The sequence below is a fragment of the Dipteris shenzhenensis genome, chromosome 22, assembly GCF_047967505.1.
Source record: "Dipteris shenzhenensis isolate YYH24624 ecotype China chromosome 22, Dip_SZ_1.0, whole genome shotgun sequence".
In the NCBI taxonomy this organism is placed as follows: Eukaryota; Viridiplantae; Streptophyta; class Polypodiopsida; order Gleicheniales; family Dipteridaceae; genus Dipteris; species Dipteris shenzhenensis.
In genome coordinates, this window is record NC_141617.1 from 183,779 (window position 1) to 207,973 (window position 24,195).

A 24,195-nucleotide genomic window follows, 5' to 3' on the forward strand; every position below is an offset into this window, starting at 1 on the left:
CATGTAGTGGCAGGGCTACGGAATCCGCCTCGGTCTCTATTATCCGCTCACTGGTCCTCTCTGGTCTACACTGAGGACACTGCCGCCAATAGCAACCCTTCTGGCAACAATGATTACACGTCTTGTTGGCTCACAAGGCATCACGATCTGTATCTGACTTTAACATTGACTAGGATGTTAGTCTAGAACCCTGATAACCACTGCGTCCCTTGATCTCTCGCCAATCAAGGCCTCCGATCCACTAGGGCGTAAGGATCGCTCATGTTGGTCTAGAACAATGGGCACTAACTCTTTCTAGGTGATAGAACTCAATCGTCCACTTGTGATCATCAACGAATAAAATGTGGAGTACTTCCATGGCAGATGAGTGAGCAGAGTAATCGCCATATCCTCTGATGAGATAGCCTTACCTATCTCGAGAATCACGTGATGTAGAGCTTACATCTTATTCATCTGATCCCATATAGGAAAAACGGGAGTGGGGTTCAACATGCAAAGCTCGACCTCTAAGCGATCATACAAATCCCACGTGCCACCGTCATATGCTTCACGTGGTTGATCACCTGAGGGATACAATTGAGAAAATAAGGGAACATATCCGAGCATTAAGCCAATCTCAAAGTTGTGCCATGTCCACTTCTCTACTGTAGATAAATCTTCCTCCTCTGGATTGGGTCTGTGAAAATCAACAGTGACAAGCTCTGTTAATCATATGATTCCAGTACAAACTCCATCAAGACCTTCCAGTCCCATAATTGTTCCTGACAAGCTAGCGATCCAGCAGGAACGTGCAAAGGGTTGGAATCTTCTTGATCTCCTCCATGGCTCCAATCAAGTATGTGCTTCCTTTGTCCTCCTGCGTATCCCCCATCACTGGTTGTCACGTAGTCGTATGAAGAGGGGAGGGTGCAGGTGGAAAGAGAAGGTAAGAGAAGGCTGGAACAGCAAGTACACCTCCTCCTAGTGGCTCCTTTACGTCCAAATAGCCCACGAAATACTGTTGGGATATTTCGTAGCCTAAGGTGTGGATACACTAGGCCTAGAAGTGTCCTTCTAGTTTGGATGTGAATGTGTGTCCCACTTGTGCCACTTGCGTGGTAGGTGGATTAGATTTGATTCTTTTTTGTGTAACGTCATCTATGAGGTCATGAGGATTTCCACATGTGACATCATTGATGATGTGTGTGTGAGAAGATAAGGCACACCCTCTTCCTACAAAAGACGTGGACTATACTTCATCCAGTAGATCAATCAACATCAATTGCAGTTGCCTCGTCTTTTGTTTCCATCATGTGATCCCATGATTCCAACAATTGGTGTTAGAGCATCAGGTTTTGTCTGAGGAGGACCAGCCTGTGCTACTGATGGATGTCATCTCACAACTACTCAGTACATCGCTCCATGTATCTGAGCCATTTTCCTTTGCTATTCAGACCATTCTAAGGACTTGAGGAGAAGCTCCGCTTGTCATCCCTGAGCCCTGGAGAGACTACACTGTTGTTCTAGGCCGTCATTAGCATGTCTTTATTTTGGGGCAAGCTGTGACGATTGTGGACACCTTGCCGCACCATGTATGAACTCTTTGTCTCAGTAGATGGTGATGGAAAAGCTTGCATCAGGCTTTATGAAGCCATTTGTAACACAGCTACGAGATGTGGAAGAGCAAATTGCGAGAGGATGTCAAGTGATAAGACTAGAAAGTCCAGCGAGATCCAGGATCAGCACGAACTTGTTTTACAAAAGGAACTTTGGAGAGGTTTGTGCAGTTTGTGAGCACTCCCGAGGTCCTGGAGCGATTGAAATCCATAGAGAACGAATTGGTGCAATTGGAACGGTGCGAAACATTCAAGCAAGCAGTCCAGGGCTGAGGGATATGGTGGAAACACTAAAGAGTTGTGCTAGACAGTCCTGCTCAGTCGGAGATGTATAAATACGATTAGCGGTAAGTCTCTTGCAACCATTTCCAGCTCAACGTGAACCTCGTTTGCTGAGACCCTAGAGATGGAGAATGCACCTGTAAACAGAGTGGAGGAAGGCTGCCACAACAGCTGGAGGAGAAGAGGCAGGAGGGCTCCAGTGAATGCTTCCAGGAATGCACCAAAAGGAGAAGGGGCCCTATAAAGAGGGCAGGGCACCCCCCCAAATCGGAAGTCGGCCCTAGGCTGGATGGCTCACCTGACAGGCCGACCATGGTCGGCCAGCCTGACTGGGTTGACCATCATCAGCCAGTTCACAGGGCCGACATGGTTGACCAACTGGTCGTCCAGCTGACGGGTCGGCCAGCTGGGCTGCTGGCCATGTGTGGCCCTGCTCGGGTCAAGAGTGGCCTCCTCTCTCTGCCCCGACTGCCCCATCATCAGCCAGACACAAGAAAAAGACACACTCCTTGCACTTATTGCCCCCCCACAACGAAGGCCCTCTCTCTGGCTACACACGAGATGTACCTAATGCTAACATCCTCTTATTGACAAAAAGGGCAAGCGAGGGGCTTAACAAATTGGAGAACAAAAGATGACATTGATTAGTAATGAGGATAAAGAGGAAGAGGACGATGATTTACAAACCGAATTATATATAAAAGAGGAGACAAAGTATTATTTTTGCTGAAAGAGGATAATGAACATATGGCTGTACAGGTCTTGAAGTTTGATGATCGTGCTGCAACATCAGAAGATGCTTCTATGGTTAAAAGCAATAACTCATATCGAATAGAGTCAACAAAAGTTCATGATGCGCAAGATGATGATGATAGTGTGACTGATGCTCATCTTGAATTTGAGCATACTTATGAGCGAGCTTTTTTAGGCCAACCATACACCCCATAGCTAGGCCAGCCAACCACCGGCTAACCACCGTCCACCGCCCAACCAAGGCTGGCCACCGCCTGCTCAACCATTGGCCAACCACCAACCTTGCCCGCCCAGCCACCAACCATTCAGCAAACAAACATTGGCCACCACCCAGAACAAGTTCAGCTAGATATGCACTCATTGCACTAGTCCACATATTAAGCTTCATAAATATTCATTTACAGCTTTACTAGAACGCAACATATTTATTATTTCTCAAGAGTTTCCAAAGGATCAACAATTTCCGTGACGACAAACATGTATTGCCTTATCAGATTAGCCCTCAAATCACCTTTCAGTATGCTATCCTACAAAAACTCAGCAACTCATAAAACAGGTCTATTTACAATATTTCTGGTACCAAAGACCCCTCTAGCTCCAAGCCCATCCATTGATTAACATTTCCAGGTCAGGAACTTTTACCCCATGCAAGAGCAAAAAAGCATGCAGTATAAGTAAAATCTCTGTCTATTTCATGTGAACTCCAAATGAAACATGGGGCCGAAGTACAATTAAAGTGGCAAGTCCTAAACAAGCAAGCACAATTGTCATATTAACCCTTGTGATCTCTTGTTTGCATTTTTTAATCTCAGCCTTGCATTGTTGAACTTCATCTGCACAATACAATCTCCACATAAGAGAGGGTTCTTCATTCCAAAAATCTTAAGAGAGAATTATTTATGAAAATCAAACCAGAAACTCAATTTACCAGTCAATTTGTCATTATTTCCAATTAGTTTCTCAACGTCTTCGTAAACCCCTCCTACACAGGTTTACAAAAAATCTATATCAAAAAGATCATCTCTCAGATATAGACAAATCTCTACATTATTAATTATCAGTTGGACTCACTCTGACTGAGTAAGTATGCAAGTGCGCCTTTTTCTTGTAGTGAGAACAAATCTGGAAACATCTCTGCATGCAAGGATATAATTGTCGCTGCAGTTTCTGAACCATTGATCAACGACATGCCGAGTGCAGCATAGCCCACCACCTATACAAATAACAATAACAAGTGGCAAGAGATAAAATGTTTTCAAAATGCAAGAGAAATACAATTTAAAGCAAATGTATTACATCATCATGATGCATCAATGCATAAACTTCACAAGACTTTATAAACTTCTAAAACCAACAAGCCAAATCTCAATCAAATTATGCTCTTTGGGTGCTCTATTGAGCACATAGTTGGCACACATAATTGCATCCAACCAAAACTTGTTGGGTAAAGACTTCCCCTTAAGCATGCATCTGGCCATTTCCATCAATGTCCAATTCTTCCACTCTACAACTCCATATGGCACTATGCGCTGATGTATAATTTCTTGTGCTGCTAAAAAATCAGAAAGTTCAAGGGACATGTACTTACCCCCTTATCACTGCGGAGGGACAAGAGCTTGTTTCCACTCTCATTTTCAGCCATGGCAAGGAAAGGCTTGAAACAAGCAAAGACATCGGACTTAGATTTGAAGGGCTAAAGCCAAGTGTGCTTGGTAAAGTCATCCACAAAGACGACAAAGTATGAGTACCCCCCAAGTGATGTTGTCTGCATTGGTCTGCGTACATCACCATGTACTAAGTGCAAGTTCCTGGATGCACTAACGGTCCCATTTTTTGGAAATGAGAACCGATGCACGTTTCCCAACAAGCAGCCCTCACAGACATGTTTGGTAAGTTTAAGCATCTGTGGAAGGTCCATTACCATATCCTTAAAATGCATATTCACCACACTACCATAGTTGAGAGGTCCCAATATCTCATGCCATAAATGTATGTCTGAAATTACAAATTCATCTACTGCATTTGCTTCTGTAAGAGGAGAGTTTGTTGCCACTTTAGCCTTGGTACGGCTTTAGGACTCAATTAGGCCATTTACACATTGGACATCTACGCAGGACACTAGGGTGTACTTGGGTCTATATGACCCCTCACTTGTACTTTCACTCTATCCATTTGCAAGTACACTCCATTGCATTCTTAACTTGTTGTCTTCCATTCATTGCATTCAACAGTAACCTATTTTTTTCCTTCAAAATGAAAATTTATTCCATTCAAAACGACAATCATACAAGAGGTAGGAAAGTAAGAACTCTATCCCTAGCCTCAACAACGGGGGTGGCCTAAAATGCCACGACATCTCGACAGGCGTCAAATGAAAAAAAAAATGCTAATAAGAGAAGAGTGAGAGAGAGAGAGATATGTAAGCTTACTTGTAAGACATCCCCGCTATGTTCGTTTGTACGAACTCGAGCATAGGTGGCTGCGCGCTCGAGCTGGGCAACCTTCTTCAATAGGTTGTCCCCCTGTGCAGCCACCTCTCCCACGTTCACCACATTTGAATCTCCTTCTGCAGAGGGCGTAACCTTCTGCGGTCTCGATGTAGATACTGATGTGCGCTGCTCAGGAGTCTTCATGTGCATAGGAATAACCGATGCCTCAATGCCCTATAATAACAAAACATTTATAAAGAGAAATACATTGAGAGGAATAAAATAAAACGCATGAATTAAATACATAGAAATAGACTTTTGTGTGTGTGTGTGTGTGTGTGTGTGTGTGTGTGAGAGAGAGAGAGAGAGAGAGAGAGAGAGAGAGACCATACCGATGAATTCGTGGTGGTTGAAGGGAGGACAGGGGTTATCTCCCCATCATCAGACCATCCATGTATGTACAAGTCTATTTCTATGTTCTCTAAACTTGAACTTGTACTTGTTATTTGCTTCTCTTTGTTCAAAATTTGCTCAATCTCTTCATGAAAGCGATTCACTTCCTGCAAATAAACATATGTTTCTATTAGAGAAGGAACCATCTCATAGGTTAGTTCAATCAAGCCCTGCTGTAAGTATTAGATATATTTGATATTCTTTATGAAAAAAACTTCTGTGAAGGAAACTATACAAAAGCCAGTCGTATTGTTACACAAGTTCCCTTCGTATGGAGCATAGAGGAAGATAACATGAGATTAAGGGCTTACAGCCAAGGCCCAATGTCAGATATGTTGGCTGCCAGGCGGCAACCCAAGGTTGTACTGGGTATGAGGGGTCCCACTCTCCCGTACCCTAGCCACGCATGCCTCCTCTAGTCTCCAAAAAGCCGGCGGGAACTGAAGGAAGGGCCAGGCGCACCACTATTTTCTGTAATTTTCTTTGTTCGATTGCTGTCCTTGATTGGGATTGGGATTCTCCTAGCCCCGAGCCTTCCTCAGGAGCATCATCATTCCGCAGTTCCTCATCCAAGAAGAGTTCACCTTCCACTCTCCGTCAAAATGTAAAAAGGCATCAAAAGGAATTCAAAGGAGGAAGGAAATCTATTTGGTTTACCACCTATGATGGAGACTACGATGAAAACGCAAAGGCTCTACAATTTATGAGTCTGAGGCTGGTGATCTGTTGGAAATTAGGTGGTCATCTCCACATCTGTGAGCCCCATATGAGGAGGACAAGGTAGGGATGAACCGGGGTCCTGTAGGAGTGTCAGATAGGCTGCAAATAGGCGCAAACTCTGGGCACGAAACGGGCACGAAACAGGGGCCAGAGTCGGCCTGTAGGGGGCAGGAGGCAGTTGGCCCAGTTGGGACAGGAGGCAGTCGGCCTGTAGGGGGGGCTGAAGGCAGTCGGCCAGAATTAGGGGTGGTCGGCCAGATCTGGCCGACCTCCTCCTGGGCCAGCCAGCCCTCCTATATATAGAGGACCCCTGTGGGTCATTTTGGTATGCAGCTTCAGTCCTCAGCCTCTCCTTTGGCAGCATCCTTTGGAGCATACAGGGGCAGATTCAGAGCAGGCTTTGGAGCTGATTGGGCATTGTTTTTGGGAGCAGATCTGCAGCAGATCTGGGAGCAGAAAGGAGCCGCAGCATCAACACCATTTGGGCCTACGCAGGGAGGTGATTTGGGGGTTCTCTGGGCAGCAGACTTAGCTTGCCAGTAGCATCTAGCTGGGCTGTATATCAGGACAGCAATGTCATGTGCACGGATCGGTATCTGACGTGTACTAGGTACACAGAACTAGCTCAGGTTAGCTTGGGGAGGCTTAGAGCTAGGCAGGCTTGATTCTCGGGTTGAGTGGCAAGGGTACGAACTATTTATAGGTCTTCGCTATTTTTGGCGCCGGGGCCCGAGTCTATAAAAGAGGCCCAGGGGGTTCAGTTCTCAGTGTGCAGTTGGGAGCAAGTCTCGTTCCCAGGTGCTAGGTCTGATCCTGGATTGTGTCGCGGACGCGCGCCTGCATCTTAGCGTAGCCCAAGGCCCAGTGGCAGATCCAGGGCTTCACAGCGCCACCTGGTGGTATGGGACACCAGGCTGGTTGGGATCTGATTGGGAGTTCGTGCCAGTAGCTCAGCTCGTGGCTCGGGGGGACATCTTCTGATTCGGGATCACATCCCGTAGATGTCACGGTTGGGTGGTGAGCAGCCTGCTCAGTTCTGATGTTGTGTGTGGTTATTTTGCAGATCAGGGGTTTCAGGAGTTAAGTTTGTAAATGCTTTGTCATTTACGGAAATATCCTCAGACCTATTTCAATCCTTGAGAGGGCTATACGCAACTGATAGTCATTTCAGTTCTTATTGGCAGAGAGTCCAGGATGGGAGCTCCATGGTTGACCAGGACTCAGGGATTGTGCCACCTAGGATACAGGCGGCGGGAGGTCAGTGGATGATTAGGAACGGCTTGCTGTTCCGGAATGAAAAGATTTGTGTGCCTGATGTTCTGGACCTTAAATCCAAGATTCTTTGGGAGTGTCATGATGCTCCTAGTGCGGGACATCCAGGTATACATAGGACTCTGTCTCTTGTGAAGCATACCTTTTATTGGCCTAAGATGCGTGCATTTATAGAGAACTATGTGGTAGGTTGTCGGGTTTGTCAGGTTACTAAGGCTGAACGCCTTAGGAGCGCGGGCTTATTACAGCCATTACAGATTCCAGGTAATAAGTGGGAAAGTATTTCCATGGATTTTATTACTGGTTTGCCTCGAATGCGCAAGGGTCATGACTCTATTTGGGTCATAGTCGACCGTTTGACAAAAATGGCTAGATTCTTACCTACAAGAACAACTATTTCAGCTGTTCAGCTGGCTCACGAGTTTGTGGACCACTTGTTCAAGCTGTATGGTTTGCCATCTGACATAGTCAGTGACAGGGACTCAAAGTTTACAAGTAACTTCTGGACACTTGTATTTGAGAAGTTGGAAACTACTCTAAGTATGAGTTCCTCGGATCATGCACAATCTGATGGCAGTACAGAAAAGGTCAACCAGTTGGTTGAAGACATGCTTCGGGCATATGTATCTAAGAGACAGTCTTCGTGGGAAGATTATCTACCCATGATTGAATTTGCTTACAACAGTGCAAAGCATTCTAGTACAGGTTATAGTCCTTTTATGCTTATGTACGGGTTTCAACCTAAGTCACCAGTTATGGTTGGATTAAAAGGGATTCAAAATGATGCTGCTAAGAACTTCTTGCAAGACATGCAGGAAATGTTGCAGTTTGCCAAGGAGTCTATTAGAAGTGCCCAAGATCGGGACAGATTTTATGCTAATAGACATCGTTCACCCAGAGAGTTCTCTGAAGGAACGATGGTATATTTGCGAATTCCTAAGGAATCCAAGAGCCTAAGTACTGGTTTGGTTCCGAAATTATCCCCCAGATACTGTGGCCCATTCAAGGTCATTAAAAGAATTGGACCAGTTGCATATCGACTAGAATTGCCTCCTGATGTTAAAGTACATCCAGTCTTTCATGTCAGTAGACTGAAAGAACTATTGGGTGCAGATGATCAAATTGTTTCTCCTCATGAGATTATAGAAGTTACAGATTTAACTTTTATTCCTCACGAACCTGAATCTATTCTTGAATTTCGTGAAAGACAGATTCGAAATCGTACTATCACGGAATACAAGATTAAGTGGAAGGATCGTGTTGAGGAGGATGCAACATGGGAGACATTACAAAACCTCCAAAGAACATTTCCAGATTTCTTAGTGAACTCAGGAGTGAGTTCTTAGAGGAGGGGGAGTATGTCATGTGCACGGATCGGTATCTGACGTGTACTAGGTACACAGAACTAGCTCAGGTTAGCTTGGGGAGGCTTAGAGCTAGGCAGGCTTGATTCTCGGGTTGAGTGGCAAGGGTACGAACTATTTATAGGTCTTCGCTATTTTTGGCGCCGGGGCCCGAGTCTATAAAAGAGGCCCAGGGGGTTCAGTTCTCAGTGTGCAGTTGGGAGCAAGTCTCGTTCCCAGGTGCTAGGTCTGATCCTGGATTGTGTCGCGGACGCGCGCCTGCATCTTAGCGTAGCCCAAGGCCCAGTGGCAGATCCAGGGCTTCACAGCGCCACCTGGTGGTATGGGACACCAGGCTGGTTGGGATCTGATTGGGAGTTCGTGCCAGTAGCTCAGCTCGTGGCTCGGGGGGACATCTTCTGATTCGGGATCACATCCCGTAGATGTCACGGTTGGGTGGTGAGCAGCCTGCTCAGTTCTGATGTTGTGTGTGGTTATTTTGCAGATCAGGGGTTTCAGGAGTGCTGGGATGTGTCAAGCAAGCTGGACAGATCTACATCTTTGGACGGAGGGTTTATTGACGCTCTTGTGGAGCACGCGAACTTTGGGATCTAGAGGTGCCGGGCACATAGTAGGAGAACCTTTTGTGGTATTGTATCTGTCCAGCTTTGGGCCGACCGAAATACATTCATGGGAGAGTGCATGCTTTACGAAGGTACAGTGTGCCTGACGACTCCCTTTGAGGATGAGGTCATCGACATAGAGGATGATGGCTGTCAGAAGACCAGAATCTCGGAAGGGATAGAGATTGGGATCAGCCTAGGACCGCTGAAAACCAGAGCAGAGGAAGAATGCGTTGATCCATTGATTCCATGCATGGGGAGTCTGTACACCATCCTTGCAGAATTGGGGGCCTCAAAACCGGGAGGCTGCTCAACATAAACTTGCTCTTTCGTATTGCCATTGAGGAAGCGGACTTGACGTCCATTTGATATATGGGCCACCGGTGATGAGCGGCAAGAGCTATGATCACCCTGATAGTACTCATCCTGGCGGTGGGGGCGAAAGTATCGTCGTAGTCTATGCCGGGTCACTGAGCATAGCCCTTGGCTACAAGGCAAGCCTTATGTTTGTCGAGGGTTCTGTCTGTCGGGTGTTTCTGGAGCGGCTATCATACAGTTATGCTGAGGCATTTCTTCGTATCTCGTGGCTAGTTATCTATTGCTGCTACTGTTATATCATCGCTTGGATTTCCAGAATCCGTAGTATCTACAACTGTGATTGTTTATCAATAGACCGAGATATTCAAGGTTTGTTAAAAGCTGTTTGGATTCTATCCTACTGTGCAACGTTGATTTCCAGCCGATTCTGGATTTTTCAGTCGCTGATCTCCGGTACAGACCTTGGGAGTTGCTGCGTTCTTCAGATTACCACTCTCAAAGGCATGTTACGGTTCTGCTACTACTGCTGGGAGTCTTCTCTTGTATTGATATAGTACTTGCTACTGTCTGCGCATTGCACGCGATGTAGCTACTGCCTCACCGAATCTACCAGCAATGTGTATTCCTGCTACGTTGTCACCACGAGTCTGGTCGTAAGGATGGGCTGTAGAGACTATAGGGCATTCGATTTCTACCCTCCAGCCGCATTTGCTGCTACTATCAGATCTGATTACAGCCACCATTATCTTGCTGGAAGACGCATTTCTCTGAAGTTTTGCTTATCAGCCCATAGTTTGCTTAAAACTTGGGGCCAGGTAAAAGATCATTCAGCCCTTTTCTTACTTGATGATGGTGCAACACATTCTTTATATCGTATGAGTTAGCACAAAGTTTGGGCATAGCTACTAAAGACAAAGGTGAAGCACAAGAGGCACTTGGTGCTTTCAAGTGTCATGAAGAAAAGGTGTACCCTCTCGTTGGCAAACTCAGGATTCATCATCAAGGGTATCTTGATCACCTATCTTTTATGATTGCCCCGATCCAAGGTGCTAATGTTATACTCGGAATGCCTTGGCATAAGAAAGTCAACCCTCAAATTGATTGTGTAAAGAATATCTTGACCATTCAACACAAGGGTCGAGATGTGAGCATTTCAGCTGGAGTTTCATGAAATACTATTCCTATGGTAAGCCATTTACAATCCTCAATAGTTATTAGAAAAGAGATATGGTCAATAGTTATTTATGTTGTTGAAAAGAGGACCCAGAAGAGGTTTTGACAAATCCACTTAGTCAAGAAAGGTTGAATTTTCTTAAACAAATTGCAAATAGTTTCTCACAAGAGTTACCTAGTTAGCTTCCACCAGAAAGGTACGAAGACCATAAAATTGACTTAGTTCTTGGATGTTCTCCACCCAATAGACCTCCATATCGAGTCATTCAAACCCAACAAGATGAGATCTTCAAGCAAGTTCAAGAAGTTTTGGAGAAAGGCCTAGAATGACCTAGTAGTTCCCCTTTCTGCTCTCCTGTCTTACTAGTCCTCAAGAAAGATGGATCTTTCAGGATGTGTGTAAACTATAGGGCCTTGAATAAACAGACCATCAAAAACCGTTTTCTTATTCCCCGAATAGATGACATTTTTGATCATCTGGGAGGATCTTCAGTAAGAATGAGAAGGAACATAGAGCATTTGAAATTTGTATTCAAAGTCCTATCACAAAATTGTCTTTTGATTAACGGCAACTTCGTCACAATGAAACGCATTTCAGCCAGTTTGAAATGTGTGAAACGGCCACATTTTTTGCCCAACTTTCAACCCTTTAAAAATGCTTAAAAAACAATGCCGTGCGTCCTTTCGTGCCGCCCTTTCTCACACGCCAATCGACGCTTCCTCAGGCCTGCACGCTTGCCAAGGACAGCCTTGACCCTGCCGAGTACACCATGCTGAGAACAACCTTCAAGCCTTGAGAACACACATACAGGTGAAAGTGTGACGCACAACATTCTCCCATGTGCAGGCTGGAGAAACTCCTTTCCAAATCATCTATGGTACATCCTTACCAACTCCATTAATGCAAACTAAGCATAAGATCTTTGCCACTGATCAATTTGTAGAGGATTATGACTCCGCTTTGCCAAAGTTCGCACAACCATCCAAAAGGCTCAAGAAAAACAAAGTGCAACTGCAAATAAAAGACGGAGGGCCATTGAGATCAAGGAAGGTCAATGGATTTTACTAAAATTTGAAAAAGGCATGCTCAAAAACAAAGTGGGACAAAAGAATATCTATTTAAAGCTCTTTTTCAGATATTATGGTCCTTTCAAGGTACTGAAGATTATTAATCAAGTTTCAGTTCGACTAGATCTTCCACCACATAGGAAGATACACAATGTCTTTCATGTCAATTTGATCAAACCCTATGTTGGGGATATTCCTCATGACCCTGTTTGAGAAGATCCCCCTGAAGTGGAGGATAATGAGATTTCCATCTACGGATGCTAGATGGATGGAAATCTCTTGAAGTTCAACGGATTTCCATCTATGGATGTTAGATGGATGGAAAGGTCAATGTTTTAGGAGTTTCCTGACATTCTTGATGCTTACGAAGAAGCACTTCAGTCGAGGATAACTGATTGAAAGACGGAGGGAATGTCACTTCTCTTCACAAAGCGTATCCACTTGCATAATAATTTCATTTCTGGAACTGTCCCCGAACTGTGCACACCGAAGAGGAAGAGGTGGCTGGACGCTAGATCTTCCCTGCAAGAGCTACCCTGGGCGACGAAGGGGCTCGGAACTGAGCGGCTGAGGGCTGCACTTGTCTTGTTGCTGCTGCCTTGAAGTTGGATGCTAAGAGGGGGGGGTTATATAGGAGGAGCGGGCAGTCTGCCCCAGGTAGGTGGCCAGCCAGATCTGGCCATAGTTGGCTGGCCATAATTGGTCGGCCAGCCAAAATTGGCCAACCAATTTTAGTCGGCCAGATTTTGGCCAAGGTTGCCTGGCCTTGGCCCCTCCACTAGGCCCTCATTTGGGCTCCTTTCTGGCCCCTTTCTAGCCCCTGAACTGACCCTCTCACCCTACCCCACTAACACTAACCTAGGCTGACCTAGATTTTGCTTCTTGCTTTTCACCCTTCCCATGAAATCTGGACAAGTGCATGATGGATTGGCCTTTATATGTATATCATAAACATGCTCTTCGCGGCCCTCCCTATTGGTCTCAACAGTGAACACCTCATGTCTATTAGCCTAAAGGACCATCTCCTGTACCACCTTTGATTTCATTTCAAGTGCTGATTTCATTATTTTTGTTGCTTGTTCAGATATATTTGGCATGTATCTCATGCATCTCCCGTCTCTGCTACTCATCTTTGCATCTATTTTTTCCTCGTTTCCATTGTCTCCTCTGCAACGCCCCGGTGTGTTGGTGACTTATTGCTGCATCTGCAGATTAACACCTGCAAGCATTAGTGCACTCACTTCTTCCTGTATAGGCTTGTTCTCTAACTGGGTTCTCCAGGGGTAACCGTTGACTGACTGACTGAACCTAAGGCTGGAAGGTACTATGCAACTCGTGCCTGACTCGTCCCCGGACTAGGGCTCACAAATAGGCCACGACATATAACAAAAAGTCCTACCTGGGTGCTAAAGTAGTACACCTATGGTGAGCCAACTTGTCACCATGCACCAGGCGCAGTGGTGCATCTGACATTCCCTCCTTAGCTTGGCGGCAGGTGCATTGCCTCCAAGTAATCCTGTAGTAGCTGAGGGTACTCCTAGAAAAATTCTTCATCCAACCAAACGGCCTCATGGGTGCCCCGATCTCTGAACTTCGTATAGAATTGGCGTATCTTGCGAACGGACCCATGCTTCCACTTTTGGAGTAGTATCTGCACTAGCTCCAACACTTTAGCCTCCTCAAGAACCTCGAGCTGCTCTTCTTCTTGAACTTTTGACAGGTCGGGGCCGATGTATGGCTTCAACCATGAAACACGAAATGTGTTGTGCATCGTCCAAGTTGCTGGAAGTTGTAGCTTGACGCTGACGTCGTTAATCTTCCGAATGATAGGAAAAGGTCCAAAGCTTCGGAAAAACAGCTTTGGGAAGCGCTTGCCCAGTTGCTTCAACCGTTGCTTTAGTATCCGCGTGTACAGACCCAATCCCCTTCTTTGTAATTGACGTCGCGTCGGGACTTATTGGCTTGCCGGGTGTACGCCTCCTGTGCCTTGGCCAAACGATCCTTCACCGACTCTGTTATCTCAGCCATAGACTCAGCTGTTTTGTTAGCTTCAAGCGATGGCGAAATCATGCGGGGAAGCAAAGAAGTAAACCTCTTGCCGAACGATGCCTCGTAAGGTGTGCGATCGATGCTATAAGAATGTGTGTCATTGAGAGTGGCTTGGACCAACGAAAGCTACGGTTTCACTTGGCATGGGTATCATGGCAATAAGATTTCAAAATGTCAAATGCCAACCCGTTGTAGACCTCAGTTTGTCCATCTGTCTGTGTGTGAAACACACTGGAGAGCTGCAACTTGACTCCAAATTTTTTGAACAGGGCTCGTCATAGATGCGAAGTGAACTTAGTGTCCATGTCCGTCATGATGGTGCGGGGAATACCCTCGATCGGGTACCAAAACCTAATGAACAACCTTACGATATATTTTGCAGTGGCCGTCTGCTTACATGTAACCCAACATGCAAAACTTACTAAATTTGTCAATGATTGTTAGGCACAGTGTGTTTCGACTACCTGTGGATGTTGGGAGCGGTCCGACAAAGTCCTTCATGATGTCTTGGAAAGGTCCCTCGGAAATGGGCAGCGGTGTGAGTAACCATGTTGTCTTCTTTTGGGACGCCTTTACCTTGTTACATATCTGACACAGCTGGACATACTGGTAAACATATGTCTGCATCTTTGGCCAGAAGAAAGATCGCTCTAACTTTTCCAAGGTTCCATGCATAGCCGATTCTTGTACCATGACCAATCATCTTGCACAGAGTAATGGCCGGGCTCGAGAGCGATAGCCAATTGATACGGCTCTGCAGAATCCTCGTACATGTCCTTCATGCTAATCCAAGTCCTTGCCTTGAATCTCAAAAACAGGGACTCTGCACCCACAAGCTGTCCCTACATAAATCGATTGCAAACAAGGCGTGCCCTCACCCCAGAGTTGTCACTAGCAGTTGCTCTCAGCCTCACAGCTCATCTAGGCTGTCACCAAAGCTCTACCTGCTTGCACAACTCGGTAATAATGCCAGACAGTGTTGGAAACACAACGGGCAACCAACCCACAAGCCAAACCAGCCCAGAAATAGCATAAACAGGTGCGCCTAGCTCTTACTCCTGCCCAGAAGCTGCACAAATTATGCGGCCAGCTCTCCTGCAGCCCAAACACCCACCAAACACGTGTGCCTTGCTCCTTGCAACCCAAAAACAGCACAAAATAAGTGCGCCTGGCTCTCCTACAGCTCCGGAAGCTCAAAAAGCAATACGCAAGTGGAGCAACCAACCCTGGGGAGAGGAAACAGGTGGGGGATAGTGGAAAACAATGGCGGCCAGCTTCGGGGTGCTCCTCTAGAGTGGCGACCAGCTTCTCTGTCCTGAATCGCTGTCTTGACTGCCAATTTGGAGCCCCTGTGGCCAAACTGAGCTCTCGTGCCAAATTAGTAAATGGAATTAAACCACCCTGCTGCCCGTTGTGTTCCCCATTTGGGCCTAGGAATTAACACCAAGAAATCGAATTGCACATCCACAATTTCCATGGGGCTTCTGGAGTCCTAGCCCACCTGCAAAGGACCACCATGCCCCCTAGGCCAAAGGTACTCACACGTAATTCCAAGAATTCAAAATTTAAAATTCACTTCAATGAAATTCACACCTTCGTGACACAATGGACCACAAAATCCCATGGAAAGAGCTCCAATACCAATGCAACAAGATTTGCCCTAGTTGTGGCTAATCCTAGCTATGACTGACCTAAGGACAAGGGACTAGCATTTGACCTAGTCTAGGCATTCAAATATTACCCTACTAGAGAAATAAATTGATAAGTTGGATAGGTAGTACCTTAAATGCTTGGGGCGGGATGTAAGTCATGAGCTAGACTTACCTCATGGCTTGTGAGGGGCTGCATAGGTTGTTGGAAATGTATTGGTCACCTCCCCATCTGTAAGCCCCCAAATGAGGAGAGCAACAAGGGTGTAACATCGCTTAAGAGAGAGGATCTAGGCATGCACTGAATAATTTATTACTTAACTGAATATGAAAGATAATCCACAATAATCACATGAAACATTAAAGAGACAACACCAGATAAGGGGTGAAGGTGGGACCCTGCTCGAAAGCTAGTAGATATATGCAATACAACCACCTGTTAGAAGATTGGACTAGCCAAGGACAATCGGTAGTCAATCTGACACTCAGAAAGACCACAAACAATCAGACAAACAGACACAACTTTCCCATACTTTGGAGAGGTTAGGCAAGGCTGACGTTGGCTTCATAAATACTATCAATTCCCTTTGATGAATTAGGGCTTCCAGCATATCAATTCGAAGAGGATAATCTCCCCGATAGATTGGAGTCAGCAATCAGAAATTCCAGCAACCGAAGGTCCCCCAAAAGATGAGAGAGGACAATCTGCAGAGAGAGAAACAAAGGAATCTGCTGTTGCAAGAAATTCAGACCAGCAACCAGTAAAACGATCACCATGAGCAAGATACTTCACCAAACAACGAACCGTCTGCTGAGATTGACATCTCTAGGTGTTCTATAGGGAGTGAGGGCCTTTGATGAGGGTGTACCCGCCCAGTGAGAGAGGTCACAGTCAGTTCTTTTTCAGGGCTCGTTTCGACCTCCACAGGGCTCCTTTCGGCATGATTCCGGCACCCACGGGACAGGACAGAGGGGGATAGAGAGGGGCTGGGCCAGGGATCTAAGCTGACCAGCCCTGGCCAACTAGCTGGTCGGCCTAGGGCAACTGGGCCAACCCACTACTTGATCGGGCCGACCACCTACTAGGGCCCTACATAAGGGCCTTCCCCCCTCCTCATTTCTTCATCCACTCCTGCAGCTCCTCAAGTCCTCAGCTCCTGCCTGTTGCCTCCTCGCTGCCCCTACATGAGCCCCATAGCTGCCCTGTTGGCTGCCCACACTCCCTCTGCAGATCTCCCATCCCTGCCTGCTGCTGCCCCTCGATTCAGCCCTCATTCCTCCTGCTTCTCAGCCCGTTTCAGCACCCCATCTTCGAGCTTCGATTGCTGCCTTGGAGTGCCCGCATTGCTGAGATTGAAAACAGCAATTCTCAGAGCTTGCCAGTAGCTTCCAAGCTGGGCTGTATTCCCAGCTTTGGGCCGACGGAAATACATTGTTGGTTGCTTCTATATTTGTCTTGTGCATGGACTATTTACATGATTCGCATATTCAGTTGAAGTACACATCAATAAAGAAGTTTGAATGTGTGTGATTGCAAGGGCACCCTAATACTTCCGCTTCAGTAGACTATCTAGGTCTTCTTCTTTTCCAACATGGTATCAGAGCCAGGCTGCTGATCGACAGTGCTTTTGTGGATTCACAAGTGGAGAAGCTTGTAGGCAAGGACCTCGGGGAGGTGACCTTGATATGAAGCTTGGGGGAGATCTGCTTCCACGGCTGAAGGACAGTGCCCTTGCAGGTGGCTCAGCTTCAGGCAAGTGTACTTCTATCTTGTTTCATTACTTTCAGTTCATTGTCATGGCCATTAGATATCAAATCCCGAATTTCGGAGAGACGGGCAAGCTCGATGGATCGAATTATCCGTTGTGGAAGATGAAAGTCAAGAGTCATTTAGTGTTGAGAGAATCATGGGGGATTGCGACTGGGGTGGAGCTTATGCCTCGACCCACAGTGGGCCCAGCTACAGCGACTGCGGCAGCGGTGATGATACCAGCAAATCTGGTGGCATTGAGAGCATGGCAGAACCGAGATGCAGAAGCCTTGGCTATCATTGTGAGCACCATGGCAGACGATGTCATCTACAGATGGCAGAGACTTCCTTCAAGGCTTGGACCACTCTGAAGGATATGTATGAGCTCAACAACGAGGCGAGGATTCTGTATCTAGCATGGACATGGAGGAAGGAACTGCGGTCCAAGAGCACGTCACAAAGATGAAGGTGCTACGGAACCAGCTAGCAGCAGTCAGACAGGTCACAAGTTTGACAAGGATGGCGCTCAGAGGAAACAGGTACAGCTCACATGGTAAGGGAGCTCTTTCTTGTGATATCTCCAAGTGTTGCGGAGATTAGATATGCAGACCCCGGTACGACGGTCAGGATGTCTAACATAGAGAGGCGAGCAGTTGAGGAGACAGATTATCAATGGACAGTGTTAAGTACCTGGACTCTTCTGGGTGCTTAGCTGAGGGCACTGACATTGAGGTGGCTCTGTCGACAGTACCCGAGTCTCCGGAGTCAGAGAGATGCTGTGATTCAGAGGGGGACATTCAGGAGCGACACATGGAGGATGATGGAACAGGTAATCTGGATGTATGCTTGAGAGTTGATGTCTTGAGTATACTATATGGTTGCAGATTTAGCCAGGTGGAGGACGGGTTGAAACATACCCTTAGAGCATGTTGCTTGGTGGACTCCAGGCTGTTCACTCATGATGAGGGGGGCCAGTTGAAGGATGCTACTGCTCGAGATCGTAGGCAGGGACGCGACGGACGGAGGTGGTGCTTTCGGGTGCTACCAAGGGACCTGTGTACCAGAGTGGTGTGCTGACGCGGAACCAGATCTGGCGGAACAGGAGTTATTACCCCATCGGTATCGACAGTTTGGCATTGGGCCAAGATGGGTCGGTGAGAGGGGGTGTTGGAAATGTATTGGTCACCTCCCCATCTGTAAGCCCCCAAATGAGGAGAGCAACCAGGAGGATTAGGGCATCAGATCAGGGTGCAAACAGACTGGGAAACAAGCCAGGAGACATCCCAGAAAGGAGGCACAGGATAGCCAGAACCAGGCCAAGAAACAAGCCACAGAAAGGGCCAGGACAAAGTTGGTCGGCCAACTGTGGAGACAGTCGGCCAGTTGGGGGCTGGAGGTCAGCCATATTTGGCTGGAGGCAGTCGGCCAAACCTGGAGGTGGCCGACTAGATCTAGCCGACCACCTACTGGGGCAGCCAGTGCCCTATATAAGGAGACCCCCTGGGGGTCATTTTGGCATGCAGTCTTTAGCAATTCTGGGCTGACTTCAAGAGCAGCTTTGACACCTATCTGGGGCAGATCTGGAGTGCACTTCTGGGCTGCGACAGCAGCATGTTTTGGGGCAGATCTGAGGCAAATCTGGAAGCAAAAAGGAGCTGCATTACCAGCACCATCTGGGCCTACTTTGGGAGGCGACTTTGGGGCTGTTTGGGCAGCAGACTTAGCTTGCCAGTAGCTTCCAAGCTGGGCTGTATTCCAGGACAGCAAGCTGGACAGATCTACACCTTTGGACAGAGAGTTTACTGACGCTCTTGTGGAGCACACGGACTCTGGGATCTAAAGGTGCCAGGCATATAGAAGGAGGACCCTTTTGGTATTGTATCTGTCCAGCTTTGGGCCGATGGAAATACATTGTTGGTTGCTTCTATATTTGTCTCGTGCATGGTCTATTTACATGATTCTCATATTCAATTGAACTACACATCAGTAAAGAAGTTTGAATGTCCCCACCCACCACTGTGTGATTGCAAGGGCACCCACCCTAATACTTCCGCTGCAATAGACTATCTAGGTCTTCTTCTTCTTTTCCAACATAGGTTACATCCAATTTGGAGAACCAGCCAGAGCAATAGCTCAGCCAAGTATCCATCATATTAATGAATGGCAAATCAACCATATTTACAAATTAGGTACAACAGGCCTTGTATAGTCCTACGGTTGACTGTGTAATTACAAGTCCATATACGGGATAATTTCTTTCAGTCTCATAGACCTTTTTGGTCTTTTGAATACTTTTAATAAAATTTCTTTCTTTCTTTCTTTCTACCTTATTGAGACAAACGACACATAATACCACAGAGCATGATCACCTACCTGCATGTAGCCTGATAGGAATGCTCCTGCCTGCAGGGTCAGCAACCTTTCCAGCTGCATTCTGGCTAACACACGGTTTGGTTTGCCAGAATTGCTGAGAAGGAGCCGGACCCCTGGGTGCAGAAGTCCAACTACCCTGGCAGCATCTTGGGGGTCTGCCTGTCTCGAAACATCTTCAAGATTTTCGGACGTATGCATACCTTGTCTGCTGAGAAACTCAAAAAACTCCCGGGCCTTTGCTTTTTCCTGGTATGTTTGGGGCTGCCCATCCTGGAAAGCGAGGCAGATTTGCATTGAATTGAACAGCGAGGCACATTGAATTGAACAGAAGAAGATACGACGAAGATGAATTCACTCACCCTTCCCATGATGTGCTTCGAAATGACGCGCTCCGGTAACAGCAGCACAGCGGGACTGCAGCTTCGAATTCGGGATCACAGGCGTTGAAACGGGGACACAGAGGACGTCGCCGTTCAGGATTTTGCACCAAATCTGGATGGAAGAAGATACGTTTAATTAATGGTGGAAAAAGCATGCTCCGATTTGCGCAGAGAATCGATTCGCAGCGATGGTGGTTCTCCCTGCGAGCATTCACCCGCTCCGCAAACGCTTCGGAGGGAGGGAAAGAAGACGCGCCTGAAAATGATGCAACCGGCAAGCTCGCATCCGAGACGCTTTGGAGCAAACTGAAAACGATGCACCGCAAGCTTGGATCCAATGCGCACTCGTAGGACAATGTCGTTACATGACCCGCCTAGAGAGTGCCACGTGTAATGCCTTTTTAATGCTTTTTGGTTAGCTAAAAATTTGTTCTTATTTTGGGGTTTTCATAACCGGTTGTTCTTCTCAACTCTCACCAATCGTCCCCTCAGTGCTCCATGCTTTCTTGCCCTATTGCTCTTGTCTCCAGGACATCCTCCCTACGGTGGCCTCCGAATCCTGAGGCAAGAATTCAACGCGTGCAGGAGCGTGTATGATTGTTGATGATATGGTATTTTCTTTTGCCCTCCAGTCTGCAACCATAATCGTGCGGCCTTTGATATCATAATCTCCAATCATTGGGCGTCACAATCGTTCTATCTGATCCATGTCTTCCAGCATACCTAGTTAGACTAACCTAAACTAGGTTAACTAACCTAGGATTAGATTTAGGTTAGTTTTTTTTTTTTGGGATTGTTTGTTGGGGGGGGGGTTTTGCGTGGCGGCAGCAAAGGGGGGGGTGGGGCAGGTTTTTGCGAGAAGAGTGGGGGGGTTCAAACAAAGGGGAGGGGGGGGAGGGCGGAGGGGCGGGTAGGGGGTGTTTGTGGTGGCAGGGGGGGCTAGTTTTTGCGAGTAGGGGGGTTGGGGAGGGGAGGGTGGGGGGTGTTCGCGACGATGGGGCTGGGTGCAAGGGAGGGGAGGGGGGTGGAGGATGAGGGCGTGGGCGGGCAACACGAGGCACAAGGCAAGCGGGGCGGCACGGGGCACGGGTGGGGCGGTGTGGGGTAGGGGTGGGGGGTAGGGGGAGAGCAAAGAGGGGGAGGGGGGGGATTTTTGACGAGCGGTGGGGAGGAGAGTTGAACAGAGGGGAGGGGTGGGGGGCGAAGGGGAGGGGGAGACTAGAGAGGGGGTAGGGGGGGAGAGAGAGAGAGAGAGAGAGAGAGAGAGAGAGAGAGAGAGAGAGAGAGGGGGGGGGGAGGCAAAGAGAGATAGAGAGAGAAAGAGAGAGAGAGAAAAAAAGAGAGAGAAAGAAAGAGAGAGGGGGAGGGAAAGAGATATATATATATATATATATATATATAGAGAGAGAGAGAGAGAGAGAGAGAGGGGGGGGGGGAGGGAAAGAGAGAGAGAGAGGGAGAGAGGGAGAGAGAGAGAGAGAGAGAGAGAGAGAGGGGGGGGGGGGGAGGGGGAAGGGGGTGGTGGAGATGGAGGGGGGGGGGAGGGGGGAAGGGGGTGGTGAAGATGGAGGGGGCGGTGGAGGGAAGAGGTGGTAGAAATGGGGGGGGGGGGGAGGGGTGGTGGAGATGGAGGGGGGGGAGGGGGGAAGGGGTGGTGGAGATGAAGGGGGTGGGGGGAGGGAAGAAAGAGGTGGTGGAGGGGGGAGGGGGTGGTGGAGATGAAGGGGGTCGGGGAAGGGAAGAAAGAGGTGGTGGAGGTGGAGGTGGTGGAGATGGAGGGGGGGGGGGGGGGGTGGTGGGGGAGATGGAGGGGGGGGAGGGGGGAGGGAAGAAAGAGGTGGTGGAGGGGGGAGGGGGTGGTGGAGATGAAGGGGGTGGGGGGAGGGAAGAAAGAGGTGGTGGAGGGGGAGCTGGTGGAGATGGAGGGGGGGGAAGGGGGGGTGGTGGTGGTGGTGGAAGGGGGTGGTGGAGATGGAGGGGGGGGAGGGGGGAGGGAAAGAGGAGGTGGTGGAGGGGGAGGTGGTGGAGATGGAGGAGGGGGGGTCATGGAGATGGAGGAGGGGGAGAAGAAAAAAGAAAGAAAAAAAACTTGACAGACGGAAAACTTTGACGAAAACCCTAAACCCTAAACCCTGCAAACCGGTTTAGGGTTTAGGGTTTAGGGTTTTAGGGGTTTAGGGTTTAGGGTTTAGGGGTTTAGGGTTTAGGGTTTTTATGGCTTAGGGTTTAGGGTTTTTAGGGCTTAGGGTTTAGGGTTTAGGGTTTAGGGTTTAGGGTTTAGGGTTTAATTCTAGACTATTCTTTCCAGATCCTACCCATCACATGTTGAGGAGGAGTAAGATATCCAAGTATTCATGCAAACTGGCAGATCCAAAACATGAGACAAGTATGGTAAATATCGGTTGTGCCATTTTATTTGTCCCACAAATCTCATTACTTCTTTCACATTTGTTGGAGCTTTTGCTTTCTGAATCGCTTCCACCTTTTGAGGATCTACTTGCATGCCTTCCTCTGAAATGACATGCCCTAATAGAATGCCTCTTCTGACTGCAAATGCACACTTTGCAGGATTCAAACTGAGCCTCGCCATTCTGCACCTTTCAAAACATAATTTTAGATGATCAATGTGTTCAGATTTTCTGCCAAAAACACTAAAGTCATCGAGGAATACTCTCATAAATGATGTCAGAAATGGGGCAAAAGCCCTCTGAATGTATTTCTGAAAGGTTGGGGGTGCATTCTTCAGACCAAATGTCATGACCTTGCTGGCATACACTCCCCATTCTGTTATGAAAGCTGTTTTATCCCTGTCCTCTGGAGCCATGAGGATCTAATTGTATCCATCGAATCCATCAAGGAAACTATACATTTGATGACCAGCAACTGCATCCAACAATGTGTCTTGAAAAGGCAATGGAAAAGGATCTGTTTGTGTTGCTGCATTCAATTTTCTGTAATCCACACAGATTCTCAACTTGCCGTTTTTCTTAGGAACTATGACTATAGGAGATAGCCATGTCACTGCTTCCAAGGGATAAATAAATCCAACTCTGAGCAGCTTATCAAGCTCCTCCTTGACCTGTTTTGCATAATTTGGATTCATCCTGTATCTCTGAGATACTACAAGAACTGCATCTTTCTTCAGATTTATTCTATGCATACAAAATTGTGGATCTACCCCCTTCATGTCTGTATACTTCCATGCAAATATATCTTTGAATTCCTTGAGAAGTTCAGTTAGTTGTTCTCTGAACTGACCCTCCACATGGACACTGATTTTGACCGTTCTAGGCTCTTCCTCTGAACCCAAGTTCAGATCCTGCAATTCATCTTGTCTGACCCTTGCTGTTTTGGACATTTGCTCCTCAAACACTTTCTCTGCTTGTATAATTTGTTGCACATGCATTTTCTGCATCTATTTTGAACTCAGAGTATCTGTATCTGATTGGTCTGCTCCTTATCAATCTGGTTGTTCCATGCTCTCTGAATGATCCTTTAGTTCAGATTTCGATCTTTCTCCACTTTGTATTGTTCCACAATTCTTACCACATCTATGTCAAAGACTAGAATAACTGACTCATTGGCCCTGAGGAATGCTACCTCTTCATCCTCCTCTATTTCATTTGCCATGCTAATTGCCTGAGCATGCAATGCCCTTGCATGAATTGGTAAGATTGTAGTTGGAACCATATTCAGTCTGATTTTCTTTTTGCCTTTTCTGAGTGTAACTCTACTCTTACCCCAATCCATTTTAAGCTTGGCCTGATTAAACCATGGTCTTCCTAACAGTAAAGGGTATGGACTGTGATTTTCGTCCATCTGAAGCACCACTAAATCCACTAGGTAAGACAAACCTGCCACCACTATTTCCTGTCTTTTGAGTATGCCCAATGGATGTATCCTCCTTTGATTAGCCATCATTACTTGGAATGGCACCTCCTCCAATCTGGGTAGTTTCAGCTTCC

General features: G+C 47.2%; 1 protein-coding gene across 2 annotated transcripts; it reads right to left on the bottom strand.

The window, feature by feature from the left end:
- Positions 1–3,093: 3,093 nt before the first annotated feature.
- LOC147887586 (uncharacterized) lies at positions 3,094–20,546 on the bottom strand. 2 transcript variants are annotated; one of them, XM_087393792.1, is made up of 7 exons: positions 20,210–20,545; positions 19,851–20,120; positions 5,452–5,619; positions 5,060–5,293; positions 3,702–3,843; positions 3,559–3,612; positions 3,095–3,463 (listed from the first exon to the last, which is right to left on the bottom strand). In XM_087393792.1, exons 1-7 carry the CDS (start codon positions 20,216–20,218, stop codon positions 3,318–3,320), a joined length of 1,023 nt encoding a protein of 340 aa, XP_087249918.1. In that variant the 5' UTR covers positions 20,219–20,545; the 3' UTR covers positions 3,095–3,317. The 2 variants fall into 2 exon arrangements, with proteins under 2 accessions (XP_087249919.1, XP_087249918.1); XM_087393793.1 differs by lacking the exon at positions 3,559–3,612 and having other exon boundaries at positions 3,094–3,463; positions 20,210–20,546.
- Positions 20,547–24,195: the final 3,649 nt, after the last annotated feature.

Coding starts and splice junctions, on each gene's coding strand:
- LOC147887586 (XM_087393792.1), bottom strand. Junction 5,294..5,451: donor CAACCACCACGAATTCATCG/GTATGGTCTCTC, acceptor TTGTTATTATAG/GGCATTGAGGCATCGGTTAT. Junction 3,464..3,558: donor AAATAATGACAAATTGACTG/GTAAATTGAGTT, acceptor TGTATTGTGCAG/ATGAAGTTCAACAATGCAAG.